The sequence below is a fragment of the Pelmatolapia mariae genome, linkage group LG6 (genome assembly GCF_036321145.2).
Source record: "Pelmatolapia mariae isolate MD_Pm_ZW linkage group LG6, Pm_UMD_F_2, whole genome shotgun sequence".
In the NCBI taxonomy this organism is placed as follows: Eukaryota; Metazoa; Chordata; class Actinopteri; order Cichliformes; family Cichlidae; genus Pelmatolapia; species Pelmatolapia mariae.
The window spans coordinates 44,108,064-44,125,213 of NC_086232.1; the positions used below are offsets into that span (position 1 = coordinate 44,108,064).

General features: G+C 48.5%; 1 protein-coding gene across 4 annotated transcripts; it reads right to left on the bottom strand.

Moving 5' to 3' along the window:
* Window positions 1–40: 40 nt before the first annotated feature.
* Window positions 41–13,907, bottom strand: aftpha (aftiphilin a). Of its 4 annotated transcripts, none has more exons than XM_063477077.1 (10): window positions 13,725–13,906; window positions 10,390–11,988; window positions 8,012–8,187; window positions 7,753–7,882; window positions 7,512–7,568; window positions 6,674–6,796; window positions 6,313–6,376; window positions 3,571–3,654; window positions 2,936–3,059; window positions 44–2,448 (listed from the first exon to the last, which is right to left on the bottom strand). In XM_063477077.1, the coding sequence occupies exons 2-10, from the start codon at window positions 11,950–11,952 to the stop codon at window positions 2,307–2,309; spliced, it is 2,463 nt and encodes an 820-aa protein (XP_063333147.1). In that variant the 5' UTR covers window positions 11,953–11,988; window positions 13,725–13,906; the 3' UTR covers window positions 44–2,306. The 4 variants fall into 4 exon arrangements, with proteins under 4 accessions (XP_063333149.1, XP_063333152.1, XP_063333147.1 ...); XM_063477078.1 differs by having other exon boundaries at window positions 45–2,448; window positions 6,313–6,373; XM_063477079.1 differs by lacking the exon at window positions 3,571–3,654 and having other exon boundaries at window positions 41–2,448; window positions 13,725–13,907.
* Between the last annotated feature and the right edge of the window lie 3,243 nt (window positions 13,908–17,150).

Below are 17,150 nucleotides of genomic sequence, written 5' to 3' on the forward strand. Positions count from 1 at the left end.
CGTGTTATACTTAAAAGGTATAAATATATATATTTTTTAACGTGCGCTATTATATTATAATTTATTATTTAGGCAGTTTTTGCCAGGTATACATTGCTGTGTTGATGTGTGATACATTAGTTCTTTAGACGACCCAGCACTGGTGATGAGTGGTGAGACGAGCATGAGGATTTTGGGTGTAGTTTCCGTCTGAATGAAGAACTCTGTAAAGATGTTCATTTCTTGTTAGTTATCAGTTCATTCAGATTATGTTTGTCTGTATCAGGATGACTAACTTAATGTTCCCAGGGGGCCACATTAGACGGGGCTGATGTGGAGAGACACAGTAAAAAGCTGAACTCAGTTCTGCTCAATATTCTTTTAATCTGTTAAAGTGCTGCTGGATAGTGACATTTTATAACTATGTAATTACCATTTCTCAAAACAAAAGAATAAAATTCGCAAAATTTCAGAGACTTTTAACTTGAACTGAAGTGTTTCTGTTCTTTTTCTTGTTCAGTGAGAGAAATCTCATCCTGAAAAAGTGCATTAAAGTCAGCTTCACTGTCACTGAGAGACGATCTGTGTGTTGTTAAACTCTATCACTGAGAATGTTTGTTCACGTGTGAAGGTAGAGCCAAACAGAACCAGCATCTTCTGAGCATGTGTGAAAGTTTTCCTCTTTGAGAGAAGAATAAAGATCCAGCGCTGATGCTGACTGGACGTGCTGACAGCACCTACCTCCATGAACAGGTCCCTCCCTGTTATGGTCTCTCTCATTGAGTGCATTGCTGGCAGCACCTCATAATCTCAAACTTCTCCTGTATTGGCTTCCTGTTAAATCCAGAATTCAAAATCCTGCTCCTCACATACAAGGTCTTAAATAATCAGGCCCCATCTTATCTTAATGACCTTGTAGTACCATATCACCCTATTAGAGCACTTCGCTCTCACACTGCAGGCTTACTTGTTGTTCCTAGAGTATTTAAAAGTAGAATGGGAGGCAGAGCCTTCAGTTTTCAGGCCCCTCTTCTGTGGAACCAGCTTCCAGTTTGGATTCAGGAGACAGACAGGGGATCATATAATTGTTGGGTTTTTCCTCTGTATTATTTTCTTTACCTTACAGCATTGAGCACCTTGAGGCGACTGTTGCTGTGATTTGACGTCTATAAATGAAACTGAATTGAGAAGTTGAATAAATCAGCTGCTTTTATGACTAAAACACCGTTTGTGCCTCTGAATCTGCCCCAAACCCCGAGCTGAACCCTTAAACAGCAACTTCACACCAAACAAACAGAGGAGGAGCACAAAGGGGGCGAGGCAGCAGCTTTTCTCTTAAATTAGTTTAATTTGTTGTGTACACTAAAAGTCAAATTTACACAGTGGTCTGAAAGAACCTGGGCATGCATGATAACCTCCCACAGGCTCTCCCACTGATTCAGTGTCCCATAGGAACTCCCCGTACATTTACAGTCCATAGTTTAACTGCACACAGTCTAAAGCCACAGTGAACTATGATTACATCCATTTCATCTTTACAATGTGCAAAATCCTCCAGGCTCGGCCGACAGTAGTATGAGCAACAGAAAACAGACCGATGGAAGCAGCCGTTGGTCCCTTCGTTCCCCTCCAATGCGAGCGGCCTTCAGCTCGCCGACGCTCGAAACCGATCGTCCCGTTTTTAAACAGAAAGTAACAGCTGGAACGTCTGACGGCAGACGCGCCGGCGTGAAGAACAAAAACAGACGAGCGAGGGTGGACAGGATTATTTTAAAAAGCTTCACAGAGAAGGAAAAAAAACAGATTAAAACTGAAGGACAAACGAAGACGAGGGGACGAAACACTCGGCGGGATTCTGCAGGCAGTGTGGTTTCAAGTCCATAAATAGATTCAGATTTTATATATACTATATAAATGTATGAATTCACAGAAACTTCCACTTCAGTTTGATTCAGCTTCCTTCAAGCTCCGCCCCCACACGTGTAAAATCAGCAGGAATCATGGCGCCCATTTAAAAACAAAACAAAAAATAACCAAAAACAAAAACATTGAATCCCTGATTATTTACACACACGACAACAACACACACACACACACACACACACCCGACACGGCCTGAACGCACAAATCCCACTTCCTGTCAGCTTTACCGCGCGCTGCCCGTCCTCCACGCCGCGCCCCACCAAATAATCAGAAAAGCTTCACTTTATTCAGAGAAATAACTGAAAATCAACAAAAAGCTAACTTAATTAAAAAAAACAAGCGCTTGATAAAATGGGCGGGGCCAGCAGAGTGAGCAGGTGATGTCTGGAGGCGTGGCCGGGGCTTCAGTCCGGCGTGGCGTGTGACCCGAGCGGCGTCAGCGTGGTGGGAAACATCAGCACCTTGGCCTGCATGAAGGACAGGTCGGGCAGCGCCGCGATCACTTTGGCCGCCTCCTCGCTCAGATTCTCGTCTTTCCTCGGCTTCCTGCCAAACAGGAAGTGACCAGTTTTTTAAAAACATGAACATAACATTTATAGTTTTACTCTCCTGATGACATCATCAGTGCGCCACTGACACAAACTGTTACAAACTGCACCCAGATCAGCTGAGTGTGAATGACCTGCATGTCTGACACACACGCACACACACACACTTTGATCCACTTCACTCCAGGAAACCTCACCAAGTGCATTCTGGGTAAACTTTCTATGTTTGCTTGCGTTCTCGCTGTGATCACTTTCAGGCCTGAGCTGTCAGGTGGACGTCTGCTGAATGTGGATCCACGCCGGAGCGCTCAGAGATTCACGCCAAAATTCACCACATTACTTTGAATTGTTATTCCACTTATGTTCCAATGATAGTTGAGCGTCAGCTGTGAGGTCATCATTTACAGAGTTCCACCTGCAGCTGATCCTGATTTCATGCTTTCACAGCAAATTGGGGACAAACCAGCAGCGCTTTGACCTCTGACCTGGTGGAGGTGCTGGTCTTCTCCACGGTGGACATCAGGCGGGCGAAGGCGTCAGCCATGCGGCTCCCGGAGCTGCCGGAGTCCAGCTTGGCGGTGGTCAGTTCGAATAGCTCGGGGTCGACGCCTGAAATGCAGAAGAAAGATCAGGGAGGCGGAGCTTAAACTTCACCAACAATCCAACAGTGAGAAACTCGGAGGAGGCGAGCCGGGAGCTTCCTCCTCGGAGGTTCGCACCAGCACAAAAACGGTCGTGCTCGGCGTGATTGAAAGAGAAACTGAAGGAGTGGAGCAGCTGTGAGGCGTGTCCGCCACAGCGATCCGTTCTGAGATCGGCGTGTGTTTAACTGGCGAGCACCCGGCGGACACGCCTCGCTTTCTGCTGCCTGCGGGACAGTCACATGACCTCATACCGAGTTTCCTGTGGCGACCGCCCCACACACCAGCATCAGTCAGGACATCATTCATGATTTTAAAAATCTGAGCTGGGAAACAGTCACGTGACTAAAATGACATTAAAATTAGCACCAGGATCAAACCTCGGCATGGTCATGTGACCCGGTCAGGAAGCACGAGAGTGCGGTGAGTGAGAGGAGCAGATGGAGGTTAATTCAAAGGAGGAGGAGGCTGGAGCTGACCTGGGATGGAGGGTGAGCTGCTGGAGCCTGAGTCCTCCACAGGACCAAAGAAGTCCAGGTTTAAGAGAGACGAGCCTCCGCTGGCTGCAGAGCCGGGCGAGCGAGGTTAAGACACACAGTCAGAGAGAGAGAGAGACACATGCAGCAGAATCAGTGACCGCAGAGAAACCGGAGACGTTCGTTTCCACATGCAGCAGATTTCATTCACTTCTCACAGTCTGCACATGCTCAGTGCACCGCTTGGGAGGAGCATTTAGGACCGCGTTATCCAATCAGAGCACTTCGCTCTCACACTGCAGGCTTACTTGTTGTTCCTAAAGTATTTAAAATTAGAATGGGAGGCGGAGCCTTCAGTTTTCCTCTGGAACCACAGCAGCTCCAGCCTGCTGAGTTACTGATGCTTCAGTGACTACAAACCGCTCGGAAACCCCACGAGGTGACCTGAACACGTACCTACATGTCAGATGTTTGGTCTGTTCGGACTCTCTGTACTTTATCAACAACAACGATGCTGAATAATAATCACAGCATCGAGGCGTCCGCAGACTCGTGGAGGAAGACGGCCGAAACCGACCCCGCAGAGCGATGACGCAGCACACACGGGAAGACCACATGTTATGAACACATGACACAGCAGCGCGGCGCCGCGGTCGGCCTCTTATAGAGGTTATCAGACTTCAGCGAGGGTCACTGATGGCTGACGCAAGGAAACAGCAACGAATGAACTTTCAAAGTAAGAGTGAGGGGACGGTTCACCAACAAAGAGATGGCATCATCGGGCGCCCTCTGACATCTGTGTGTAGGGATGGGTATCGAGAACCGGTTCCCACTGTTTCAATTCCTTGGAATCGTTTGTCATTTTTGCAAACGATTCCCTTATCGATTCCAGTCGCCCCGAATGATGTCACCACGTTGCGGAGCGTCATTTACCTGGCAGGAAACATGGCGGCTCAAACGCTGAAAAGTTTGGTCATACTTTACGAGAACGGATGACAACAGGGCAACTTGCAATACTTGCAAAGTAGATATTTCATTTAAGGGAGGAAACACTACGAATATGCAAAAGCATTTGCTCACAAAACACGCGATGACCTTAAATGAATGTCGTGTTTTTAATTCTCCGGACTCGTGAATCTCAACCCAGCAGCAGCGGTAACGTTTGCACGTCCTCTCCCGTTAATGCGGCAGGTAAATAATCAACTAACAGTGCATATTATGTTAGCGCGATCTGCCTTATTACAAAACCTGCCATTACTGTGCGTTTAGGTGACCATGATGAGACAGACAGAGTCTGGCTGGCTCAGATGCTGGCAGTTCTCGCTGCAGTCTACCAGTAGCGTCTCCTTTCAGGCCAGGATAGACGAATGTCACCGAGCAGTGACTAAGGCTACGTTCACACTGCAGGTCTTAATGCTCAATTCCGATTTTTTGATCAAATCCGATTTTTTTGTCTGCTTGTTCACACTACAAATAAAATGCAACAGCAAACGCGCTCTAGTGTGAACCCTCAAAGCGGCCCGCATGCGCAAAAGAAGACGTCACACACAACGCGCTTTAGACCCAGAACAAACAGTATTGTTTGACTGATGGCCTTAATATAAAGACTTGTTTCAGACTTTACGTTCTCCAATTTTGCTTTAAGTTATTTTGTTATTTACATAATAATGTAAATAACCTAATAATGATCCTTATTGCTGTTTTAGAGGTGCTTCAAAGGATAATCTGCAGATTTCTGTCAGAATCTGCAGATTATACAGTACAAATAAAATGTTGTCTTCCCAACAGTTTCACTGACATCTACACAGGATGGCCAGGAAGCGTTCACGATGTCTTCTCCGGCGCTGATAATTGGCGTCTGTCTTGTGTCAGTGACGTAAAAGACAGATTTAATGTGACCTAAGCATTCAAACAGCAGTCGCTTTCTAAAACATCGGATATGTATCGGATTCAGAACCACATACGAAAGTGACCCAGATCGGATTTGAAAATATCGGATTTGTGCCGTTCACACTGTCATACCATGATCGGATATGGGTCGCATAGAGTCAAAAAAATCGGATTTGATGCGCTTTCACCTGCAGTGTGAACGTAGCCTTAGTTTGTGGTCAAAGGCTTGCACCCATTTGCCACAGCAGATGCCCCCAATTTTCGGTAAGTGAATGTGTTTAATTGTAGGCAGGGGCATTACTGGATATTCTTGTGTAATTGCTACAGAATAATTTATGTTATACTTTATTATTGCTACAGAAGAATATTTATTTTATTATTTTACATTTACAATTTTTTTTCCCGGGGACCCTGTGACACCCCATTGAAGAGCCGTAGGCTGTGGATCTCTTAAGATCTCACTGTTGGGTTTGTAAGGCCATGTTACTCCTAAATTTCTATCTTGTTCAAAGAGAAGATATAAAACAAAGTTCTAAGCTAATCGACCTTAGTGTTCTCCTTTTTTAAAAAGAATCGATAAAGAATCGAATCGTTAAACAGAATCGAAAATGGAATCAGAATCGTGAAAATCTTATCAATACCCATCCCTATCTGTGGGCTGCAGCAACTCATGAAACAGGAAGTGACTGAAGGTTGTTTTATACACGGAGCGCCTCCTGGTGTGTGATTGGCTGTGAAGTACAAACTGAAGCAGCTAACAGGAAATAATACAATAAATAGAGGAAGTGGAAGAAGAGAAGAGCTGTGAGCGGGAGAGGGAGGAGTCAGTGCGGCGGAGGAGGCGGGGTCACCTACCATCAAGCGGGTTGGTAAGGCCACTGCTGCTCCAGTCGAACTGGACGGGTGGGAGCGCCTCCTGCTGGAGGAGAGGGAGCAGGTCAGTCAGTCATGTACCAGGTGTGTGTGAGAATCATGTTTAAACACAAGGACACGCCCACACGTGGGAATGGTGTCAGGGTTAATTCCACATGTTACATATGTCACAGCTGTTGTTCGTCCTCGTGACGGTGAAGACTTCACCTGTCACCGCTTAGAGGAAACGACGTCAAAAAGTCAAAAACAAAGATTCAAACTGTGGCCGTCAGCGTTTCTCACTATCAGCCAATCATTTGAATCCTGCTCGGAGGTCACCTGTCGGCCCGCCTCCCCGTCTCACCTGGACCGAGTCTGTAGGACAGGAGCTTTTCTCAGGTACCAGCGGCGGCGCCTGGGCGATCGAGGCGATCATCTCTGCAGCAGAGACGGGCTTCACGGGCTCTTTGGTCGGCTCCAGCATCCCCTACACACACACACAGACAAACACAGAGACACACACACACACACAGTCTGTATGAGTTTGTGCAGCAGCTCTGACTCACTGTGGCAAAATAAAAAAGTGACGCTCCTGAAACGACGACACTTTCTGTTCTGCTACAAACTCCTGTTCGGGTCTCGAGTTTATAAATTAAGTTTTTTCTCCAGAAAACCTCAAATGACAAACACATTTAAACATCCTGCAGCGCTGCCTGTCAGCCTCCTCGTAGATGCATGGATGGTACAAATGTGAAAGTCTGTGTTGTTTCATTTATTGCATTCACGAGATTTTCAGAAAACTTGACCTCTGACTTTGAGGTCAAGATATCAACTTCATCCTGCGTCACATCTCAAGTTACCAAACGCACGTACCTGTCAGCGTTTTACAGCTAGAAATGAGAATAACTGATGTTTCTGCCATAATGAAACTGTCTGTATCACCACTGTTCCTGTTCTCAAGTTCCCAAAACTTAAAGATCTTCATCTTGTCCTGAAATCAAGCAGGAAGCAGTTTTCTGTCCCACTCCCTCCCCTGCTTAGATCAGCTGATCAACAGCTGATCCTTCACAGTCACTGTGGAGCTGATTGCTTATCTTTATTTACCTGTGGCTTTAATTTAGCTGTTGGTAACATCTTAAACGTGCTGCATGAGTAAACTTGACTTTATGTCACTGTAAATAAAGTCTGTTGGATGCACTCACCAGGCCGGCGGCGTACATGGGCACGATGACCGGCTGCTTCTTCTGTCCTGTGAACAGCTGAAACATGAAAATCAAACCGATTAGGATTCAGGAACCTCGAGCGCAGCTGCCGCCTCAGCAGGAACGCCTTTAGTCATACCAACAAATGACCAGGAACCATCTTTTATCTACAGTCTATGCTGAAGAGTATCTGGGCGGGGCTAGCAGACGACGCAGGCAGAGGGGAGCGGCGTGTACTCACGATGTTTCTGGTGTCGATGCCGAGGCAGCAGAGAAGTGCTTTGTTGCAGTGGGAGCCGCCCCACTGGTATCTGAGGCCGAACGCCTCGTGGATGTCCTGAAGCTGCGTCCACACGCCACCGTGCACGGACCTGTGGCAGCCAATCAGACGCAGCAGAGTCAAAAACAGGGTTCATGAGTGGGAGCAGCTCTTAATGGAGCGTGTATGGAAACACCTACGGATCACTCATAACCAGGAGGTTCGCTGAGGAGACCCTCACCTCTTGCATGTCGATTTCTTCTCCTCCCCCTCCTCCTTCTCCTCAGCTCTGGGGTGTCTGTCCTCAGGAGGCTCCAGGACGGCCTTCAGGGACACCACCTGGTCCCCCAGCGGTCGGGCGGCGCTCTGAGGGAAGCTCACCTGGAACAGCTTCTCCAGACGGCTGAACAGCGACGCCTGCAGAGAGACGGCAGCGTCAGACTCAACTTCACAGTCTGGGCCTGACTACAGTTAAAGGGGCGCTTCACCCTCAGGTGAAGGTGATGGTGCAGAGGGTCCAAAGGGCAGAGCTGCTGGTTCCTATCTGCTTTACCCTCGTGCTGTACGAGCCCACAGTGAGACTGGTCTTATTCACAATGTCATTCCAGTTTGCAGGTTTTTAATGGTTTCATTGTTATTATGTAACGGCTGCTGTGGATTTAAGCTCCTCAGAAATGGACAATAAACAGCTGTGTGTGCTGATAAACTGACAGTCTGAATGACTTCCCTGCAGGTATTTCTCGCTGCTTTCAGTCTGTGTTGTGTTAACCAACTTTACATGTTTCTAATATTAAACTTTTATCACTTTGCTGCTGTTTAACTCACAGAGGGGTCGATAAACTCTGGGCCAACTTATCGAGTCACTGTCACGTGGCGACTGGAATCCCCAGTCTTCCAGTTCCTTGGAATTCAATCAGCTGATTTGAGTTTGGACATGGACACTACTTTGATTTTTATTGGACTAAAGGACGAGATAATGGTAAATGGCCTGCATTTGTATAGCGCTTTACTCAGTCCCTAAGGACCCCAAAGCGCTTCACACTACATTCAGTCATTCACCCATTCACACACACATTCACACACTGGTGATGGCAAGCTACATTGTAGCCACAGCTGCCCTGGGGCGCACTGACAGAGGCGCACTGCCGGACACTGGTGCCACCGGGCCCTCTGACCACCACCAGTAGGCAAACATGGGGTTAGTATCTTGCCCAAGGATATTTGACATGTAACCTGGAGCAGCCTGGGATCGAACCACCAACCTTCTGATTAGTGGCTGACCTGCTCTGCCACCTGAGCTACAGCCACCCAATGATGAAACAACCGCATTATGCTGCTAACACAACTTGAGCTCTTTGCGAGCACCTGCACAGACAGCATGCTAGCGCTAAGCTAATCAGACAGCATGCTAATGCTAAGCTAGTCAAGAGCCCAGAGTGATGTTAAAGCTGAGTGTATGCAGACTCCAGCCCAGCAGCCAGAGCCTGAACTTCAACAGGTCAGAGACTGATGAGCAGTCTACCTGTTCATGTTTCTACAGTAGAATCACCATGACGACCGTGCTGGTTTCCATCGTTGCTTTGTGTTCATACCTAAACACTAAGAGAACCATCACGTGTGTCATTAGCACAGAGGAGCGTGTTGGTGTGTGGGGCTGTGACCTCATGTTGTTAAACTGTGATTGTGACACAACGAGTTTCAGGACATTTTATGGAGAAATGCAGAAGTAATGAATTAAAATGAAGTAAAATACTGAATTACTTTGAAGTACTCTGAGTAATTAATGACATTTCTTTGAGTAATGAGCCAACACTGAGGGAAATCCCTCCAACATGCACAAACATGTGACCCACAGCAGAAAGTCTTTGATACGCTGCCGAGTCTCAAACAGGAGCCAATGAGGAATCAATCAGTGATACTGATAATGGAATCAGAATTGCTAAATTCCTATCACTTCCTGTCCCTACAGGCACATGATTCGAGATGTTGACCGACTTTCCCACCTGACCCAAACCTGCCATCCTTCATTATCATCATCATCAGTCTGAGCTCACCTGTCCACATCCACAGGAGCAGGTGAGTGAGCATGCTCAGAGTTTAGAAACAGCTCTACCTTCATCCTGAGGAACCTAACGACAGCAGGGAGCTAAAGCCTCACACATCCTCTTAAGGAGAACTTAACCCAAAAAGTTTCAGCTGCAAACTATTTTTTAAATTTGACAGATATTGCACATCCTGGATACAAAGTATGTGGCGGCGGCGGTCTGCGGGCCCCTCCTACTGTGTTGTTCGCCTGCCAGCCACAGCAGAAAGAGCTGAAGTGACACGGAGCACCGCGGGTCTGCAGCCTGTCTGAGCGCTTCATGCTCCATGTTTTTATATCTGCACAGTGTGTGAGTCAGCTGGGTGTGAGCAGAGGAAGTGGAACAGATTTAAAGCTTTCACATTAACTTCCTGTTTGGGTTGTGGACAGCACATCATTATCATGACCTTTATGTCAGGAAACGTGTAATCCTGCTCTAACTGGATCAGTGTGATGTCACAGGTTTCTAGAGTATCTCTGCATTTTAAACATGGGAAACATCAGAATCATGTCCCAGTCCTCCCAGTGTCCCTTACCGGCTGTCTGTCAGTGCTGCTGGGTTCTTCGCTGACCGCAGGCGCTTTACTCTCATGCCACTCCTCCTCCTGCTCCTCCTCTTCCACTCCTCTGCTATCTGCAGGAAGCGAGATGCTCGTTTCAGCGCTGAACGCCGCCCATGAAGCTCCCTCTTCCTCCTCCTGCTGCTGCTGCTCCCCGAAAGCGCTCCACCCGGTGTCGCTCTCTCCGCCACCAGCCGAGCTGAAATTCCCAAAACTGTCGCTCACGGGGAAGTCTGCAAACTTTTCTCCCTCCTCCCCCTCGTTTCCACCCGAGTTAAATTTGGGGGAGTTGAAGTCGCCAAAGTCGTCTTCTTCCTCTGCGTTGTCCTTGGCGGTCGCAGCTTCCTGCGCCAGAGCAGAACTCTGTGACCAGACTGGATCGTGCTGAACCTCCAACTGATCGAAGTCTGCGAAGCCTTGAGCGCTGAAAGAGCCGGCGTCTCCAAAGTCCCCGAAGTCTTCGTCGCCGTCTTCGGCCATCTGGCTGTCGTCAGCGGGTGTGGCGGATTCCCCCTGGAGCGGGGGCGAGGGCACCGAGCCCGTGGTGCTCACGTCGCCGTACTCCTCCAGAGCGTCAGTGGACAGCGGACGGCCAAACGACGTCTCCGTTTCGGTCTCCGTCTCATTCCCGGAGCTCTTCTCATCCGACTGCGCCGCCTCGCCGTCTGCGGTGGTGGCGGGCAGGAGCTGCTTTTCACCGCCGTCGTCTACAGAAGCGTCGCTGTCAGCTACATCCGCCCTGTTCACGACGAGCGGTTTGTCAGTGCAAACGGCCTCTGAGGCGCTGCGATCCGCCGCCAAGGCCACATCCCTTTGTCGAGAGTCAGCATCCATGTGAGCGCGCCGGTCCGGCGTCTCAGCGTGGACGCAGAGGGACTCGGAGCCGAACGCGTCGTTTTCAGTTCTGTTTGTGTCCCTGACATCGTCCTCTGAAGTCGGTCCCTGTTCTACATTATGGCTGACGCCCGGCGGACAGTGCGAGCTCGCCGTCTGGTCGAGGCGTCCGTCAGCATCGGAAAAAGCAGCAAAGTCTGCAAAGTCGTCCTCCGGGCCGCCGGCGCTGCCCGTGTCCTCGGGGGACGTTCCTTTTATGTGATCGTGGACAGAATTCTGGGAGGAAGGACTTCCCTGAACATCAAACCCGTTTGTGAGCACCTCGCCACCGTTACAGTTCGCGGTGTCGCTCGCAGTCAAATCCACACAGCTGGCGAGGACCTTTTTCATCTCAGTTCTTTCTGAGGCACTCGCCAGCACGACACCATTCACCTTTGAGAGCTCATCGCTGGGGCTGCGGGCGCCGTTCGTGGAGCCATAGCTGAAGCCCACCACCCCTCTGCTGTTGATCAGCTCCGGTGGCGAGGTGGCGGTCAGAGCCTGCGTCTGGTTAAAAGTGGTCGGAGTGTCAAACTCTGAGAAGCTGATGCTGTTTGGGATGCCAGAGAAGGTGCCGAAATCTCCGAACTCATCGTCCTCTTCCTCAGCGCCGTCCTCCATGGGTGGCGGAGAGGAGGAGTACATGCGGATCACGTCTGGCTCCATGACTCTGCGGTGATCGAAGAATCCTCCGGGCTATACCTGAAAGAGCGAGAGAACGTCGTGAGCAGCGAATCACAGGACAAACATTCAAAACTAAGTAAAAAACAGGAGCGCGCTTCATCCATGTGGCGAGGAGCCGAGCACGCCTCTCAGCAACACCAATGATCTCCAACGAGAGGCTCGAGTCACAGCTCATCGAGTAATACGAGCCCCGAGAGCACAGACGGCGTCAAAGCGTCGACGAAGAACGCGAAGAGCGACAAACACAGTGTCACAAACACATCATCGACAGAAATGAGGAAATGAAACCCCGCCCTCCTGCTCTGATGTCACTGCTGCGGGATCACATCATCACTGCAGCGTGAACATGAAAGCGTGTTGTTTGAATGAACATGAAGGAAGTCGACGGGCGTGGACACAAACGCCTCTCACAACACGGAATTCATTCATCTGGATCATAATTGATACAAAGCATCAACCTGACGTTCAGCACTGAGCTTTAAACAAGAATCTGACTCATCACTAATAATCTTAATTATTTATGTGATTAACAAAAATGATGATGTCAGAAACTATATGATTTTATTCTGCTGACATCAACGTTCTGATCACACACACAGCTTTCACAAATGTATAAGATGATAAATATTCTGTCACTAAATAAAAACAAATATCATTTTTAAAGTAACCCGTCTCCTCTCTTACTTCTGATTTCAGCTGTGCGCTCTCTCTCGCCCTGTGACCCTGTGATCGCCCGTCTGTGACCTCTGACACCTGGCGGGGTGGGGGCCTGATGTCATTATTTCTTTTCATTAACTGTATTTGTGTGCTTGAACCACGTTTCCAAATCCTGATATGAAGGGAGCACAGACCTCAGCTCTTTAAAATTTCACTGAGTTTGGACTGAAACAACAAGCCAGGTAAGGAAACACCTGAGTTTCTGATGAAGGTACCTTCCTGCAGCTCTGCAGGGGAAGTCCCTCTCGGGTTACCTGCTGGCCTGGACGGCCTGTGTTTGTGCTGTGACCGGCGGTGGGCGGAGCCTACCTGTGTTTGGTAGAGCTGAGCTGGACTTCAGGTATGCAGTCCTGATAGACCAGTCAGCCGAGCGCGAGCCGTTTAACCCCTCAGACCCCATAAACGGTGACGTGTTAACGTCAGGGCAGGTAAACATGTTTAAGATGGGTTTACCTGCACACTCAGCGGGTCACCTTCAACAGGCGCTCAGCCTCCTGACAGTCGTTCGAGTCCCAAACTTCACCTGACACCGTGAGCCCCCCCAGCAGTCTCACCTGTCTGACGTTAGTGCTTAAATTGCAGCTAACAAGCTAACGTAGCAGGCTCAGTAAACTCCCAGGTAGCTTAGCAGGCTAAACGACGGAGGGCTGAGAGTTTGTCCCGAGCAGAACCGACCTGTCTGAGCCCAGCCCGAGCCCGACAGGGAAGCTAGCAGGACAGCTCGGCGGCTAATAGCAGCCCGAGCTCGGCGGGACTAGCTCGGTCAGCCTGTGTGGAAAGCTGAAGCCAGCTCGATTACTATGCTGGTACTTTACCCAGCGGCTCTGCTGGCACACAGCGGCGGTACACAGATAAACACAGGCCGGGGACCCTTCGGGAACGAGTCGGTTTGACGTTAGCTGCCCCTGCTAACTGCGCAGCTAGCTTCACCAACGACAACAAACAGCTGAGCTAGCATTAGCTTAGCCTAGCTTAGCTTAGCTCGGTGTTTCGTGTGACAACAACTGTCTCATCCCGAAGGAAAGAGCCGGGCTCACCGTCAGAGGCCGGCCGCTGGCGTCCATGGCTCGGTTCCACACGGGCTGTCGTCGGAGCGGGACGGCTGACTGTGAAGCCCGGGCTGAAGGTGGAGTCCGCCGGCTGCTGCTGCTGCTGCTGCTGCCCTGCCTCACGATCACCCAGCATGCACCGCTGCGGTCTGCTGCTCCACAAACTTCCAGGTGGAACAGGTGGATGGAAGTAACTGAGTACTCATACTCATCTACACCAGTTGGCCGCTTGTACTCGAGTATTCCTGAACCACGCCTCTCTCCCAGCACTTTTTAAAATGAAAACTTTATTTCTTTAAATGGAAACCGCTGTTAAAAACTCCGCTGAGCAGATCTAAATATGAAAAATAATCGGATTGGGCACAAGTCCAAGCTGCCTCAGAGCAAGAGGAGGTATACCTGGACAGGTGCAGCTCTGTGGCAGAGCTGACAGAGAGAGACAGACAGACGGCCAGTTACACTCACATTCACACCTTTAGTCAGTTTAGAGTCACCTGTTAACCCGACCCCACTGACTGTTTGGACTGTGGGCGAGAGCCCACACAGGAAGCACCTGCAGAACAACAATATGTTGTGTGAATGCACCTTTCTAAAGTCCCTCCTCAATGATTTAAAGCACACGTGTGTCTAATTATTCGAGACGGGAAAAGCGCCTCAACCATTAAATTCGAGCCGGCGTGGGCCCCGGGGTCTGGCGTGAAATAAACCCGACACTTGGATAAAAGGAGGCTGAAGTGTTCGTATACTCACCCCAGCTCCACACTGGCGTCTCCCACACTGCTCTTAAGCTGCTTCTGCTCAGCTGTGCTGAGAATCATTACAGCGATGGTTGGGACAGAACAGATTCTTCTGGATTTCAAATCTTCTCTGTTTTCAGTGATATAACTTTAGTAACAAGCACCTCATTCTTTTCTCTCTCTCTCTTTTGCCATATTTTCCAGATAACCCATGTTTGACAACAGCTTGATAAAAATAAATTCTGTTTTTGGTGTGCCACCCCAATATTTTTAGTGGCCCCCATGTGACCACCCCTATGAAAACATTCTGGAGGCGCCCCTGGCTGTTCTGTCTGCTGACCAGCTCTGACGTTCAGGATTCATGTTTGGACTGAACCTGCTCTGCAGAGCCACACCTGACAGCTGACAGGTATCTGGGAGACACTGTGTCTCTGCACACCTGAAAATAATGTGAGAAAACTCCAAAAAGCCCACTCTCTCAGTGTTTGGCTGTCAGGGTGTCAGGACGCAGTGTAAATAAAACAGAATGCAAAGACTCACAAATCTCATGATATGTGATGTTTGATTCACAGAACACTGAAATCATATTAAATATTTAAACATTTTCCTGTTTCATTTCATTTTGATGGCAGCAACTTTAAAGAAACAGCAGGAGGAACATTTATCAGGTGAGCTGTCAGCAGGTGGGTCACATGGTCGGGTGTAAACAGACCTCCTTTAAAACTGATCTGAGGTCAGACCCGCCCAGGCATGGACGCCGCGTCCTCTGGAGCGCTGTACAGAGTACTGACATCAGTGTGCTCTCCGCCTGTGCAGCCACATTTTTAATGTATAAAAGGAGTCAGTGTGTGTAGAGGTCAAAGGTCATGTCAAAGCTGGGAAAGGTTGTGAAATCATTTATCTCGGCAGCTTCGTTTGTGTGGTGGGGGTAGGCTTTATATCCAGGGTACTGTGCTCCTCCTAATAACAAGCAGGGAAAGCTTTTGTGCTAATTCAAGGTGCAAAACAGTCGAATGTGAGCTTTAAAAACATGCACAGCTATGAGGGAGGAAGTCTGCGAATGTGTGCAGAGAGATGGGGTTTGTCTGCAGTCCTGCAGCTGTGAGCGCTCCACCTGCTTCCTGTCAGACTCGGGCTAGCGTCATGAACACTTTACTGTAAACATTAACATCAGTTATTTGCTTTTTTAACGTCTGCTTTTGGACCCAGCTGACTTTGTGCTGAAATAGAAACAGCTTCATGCTGTCACCAGCAATGATTTCATCTGCCTCTGTCTGCAGGAACTGATGTAGATTAACCGCGTCTGGTCCTCCGGCCTCCACGGCTGTAGCTCGGGGGGTGGAGCAGGTCATATCCTAATTGGAGGGTTGGTAGTTTGAGTCCTGGCTGCTTCAGTCTGTGTGCCAAAGTGTCCTTAGGCAACACCTGAGTTACACCTGACATGTTCATCAGTGTGATTGTTAGATGGAAAGCACTCAGGCCTGTGTGGATGAGGAATGTTGGAGGTTTAAGAACCGAGCTGTTCCTTCTACGTGTCAGAATCCAGTAATAACATGTAAACATGTATACAGCTGTTATATTTTAATCTGACTGAGGCCAACAGATAAAAGTCTAACAGTATTTATTTAAGGGTTAAAATATTGTAGTTCCTGCAGCTCACCAGCAGAGGGCGGAGTCTGACGTTGATCTCGTTGTGAGAAACAGACGTGATGATGTGGTTATGATAATAATAATAATAATAATAATATTCTAATTGTAGGAAAGTGAGAATTCCTGAAAGGACCCGGAACTACATCTCACTGTCTCTGTGTCATGGGGATTCCCATGATGCATTGAGTTTTTCCTTTCCAGTCACCTTTCTCACTCACTATGTGTTAACAGACCTCTCTGCTGAATCATACTTGTTATTAATCTCTGTCTCTCTTCCACAGCATGTCTTTATCCTGTCTTCACTCTCTCAACCCAACCAATCACAGCAGATGGCCCCGCCCCTCCCTGAGCCTGGTTCTGCCGGAGGTTTCTTCCTGTTAAAAGGGAGTTTTTCCTTCCCACTGTCGCCAAAGTGCTTGCTCATAGGGGGTCATATGATTGTTGGGTTTCTCTGTATGGGTTATTGTAGGGTCGACCTTACAATATAAAGCATCTTGAGGCGACTGTTGTTGTGATTTGGCGCTGTGTAAATAAAGTTGAATTGAATTGAAAGGGAGAGAGTTCCACAGTCTGGGGGTCACAGTTACAAAAGCTCTGTCTCCTTTTGTTTTCAGCCTCGTGTGTTGGACAACCAGCAAGCCCTGATCACATGACCTCAGGGACCTGCTGGGAATGTATGGATGTAAAAGTTCACTGAGATATGTTGGTGCTTGTCCATGCAGAGCCCTGAAAGTCAAGGTCAAAACCTTAAAGTGGTTTCTGAATTTAATAGGGAGCCAGTGCAGCTGAATCAGCAGGGGTGTGACACGGGAGGACTTGGAGGACTCGGTCAGAAGCTTTGCAGCAGCGTTCTGAACAACTTGCAGATGCTTGAGATTGCTTTATACTAAATCCTCTTTATTAATGTGGGTGGTGGTAGCTACATCAGCTTACTAATTAAAGGTCGGGGTCATTTTTTGTTATTTTTGTTTAGTTCTGTATTTTTTTAATCTTGCTATAAGGCATCAACTCTGTGTTGTGAGCAGGT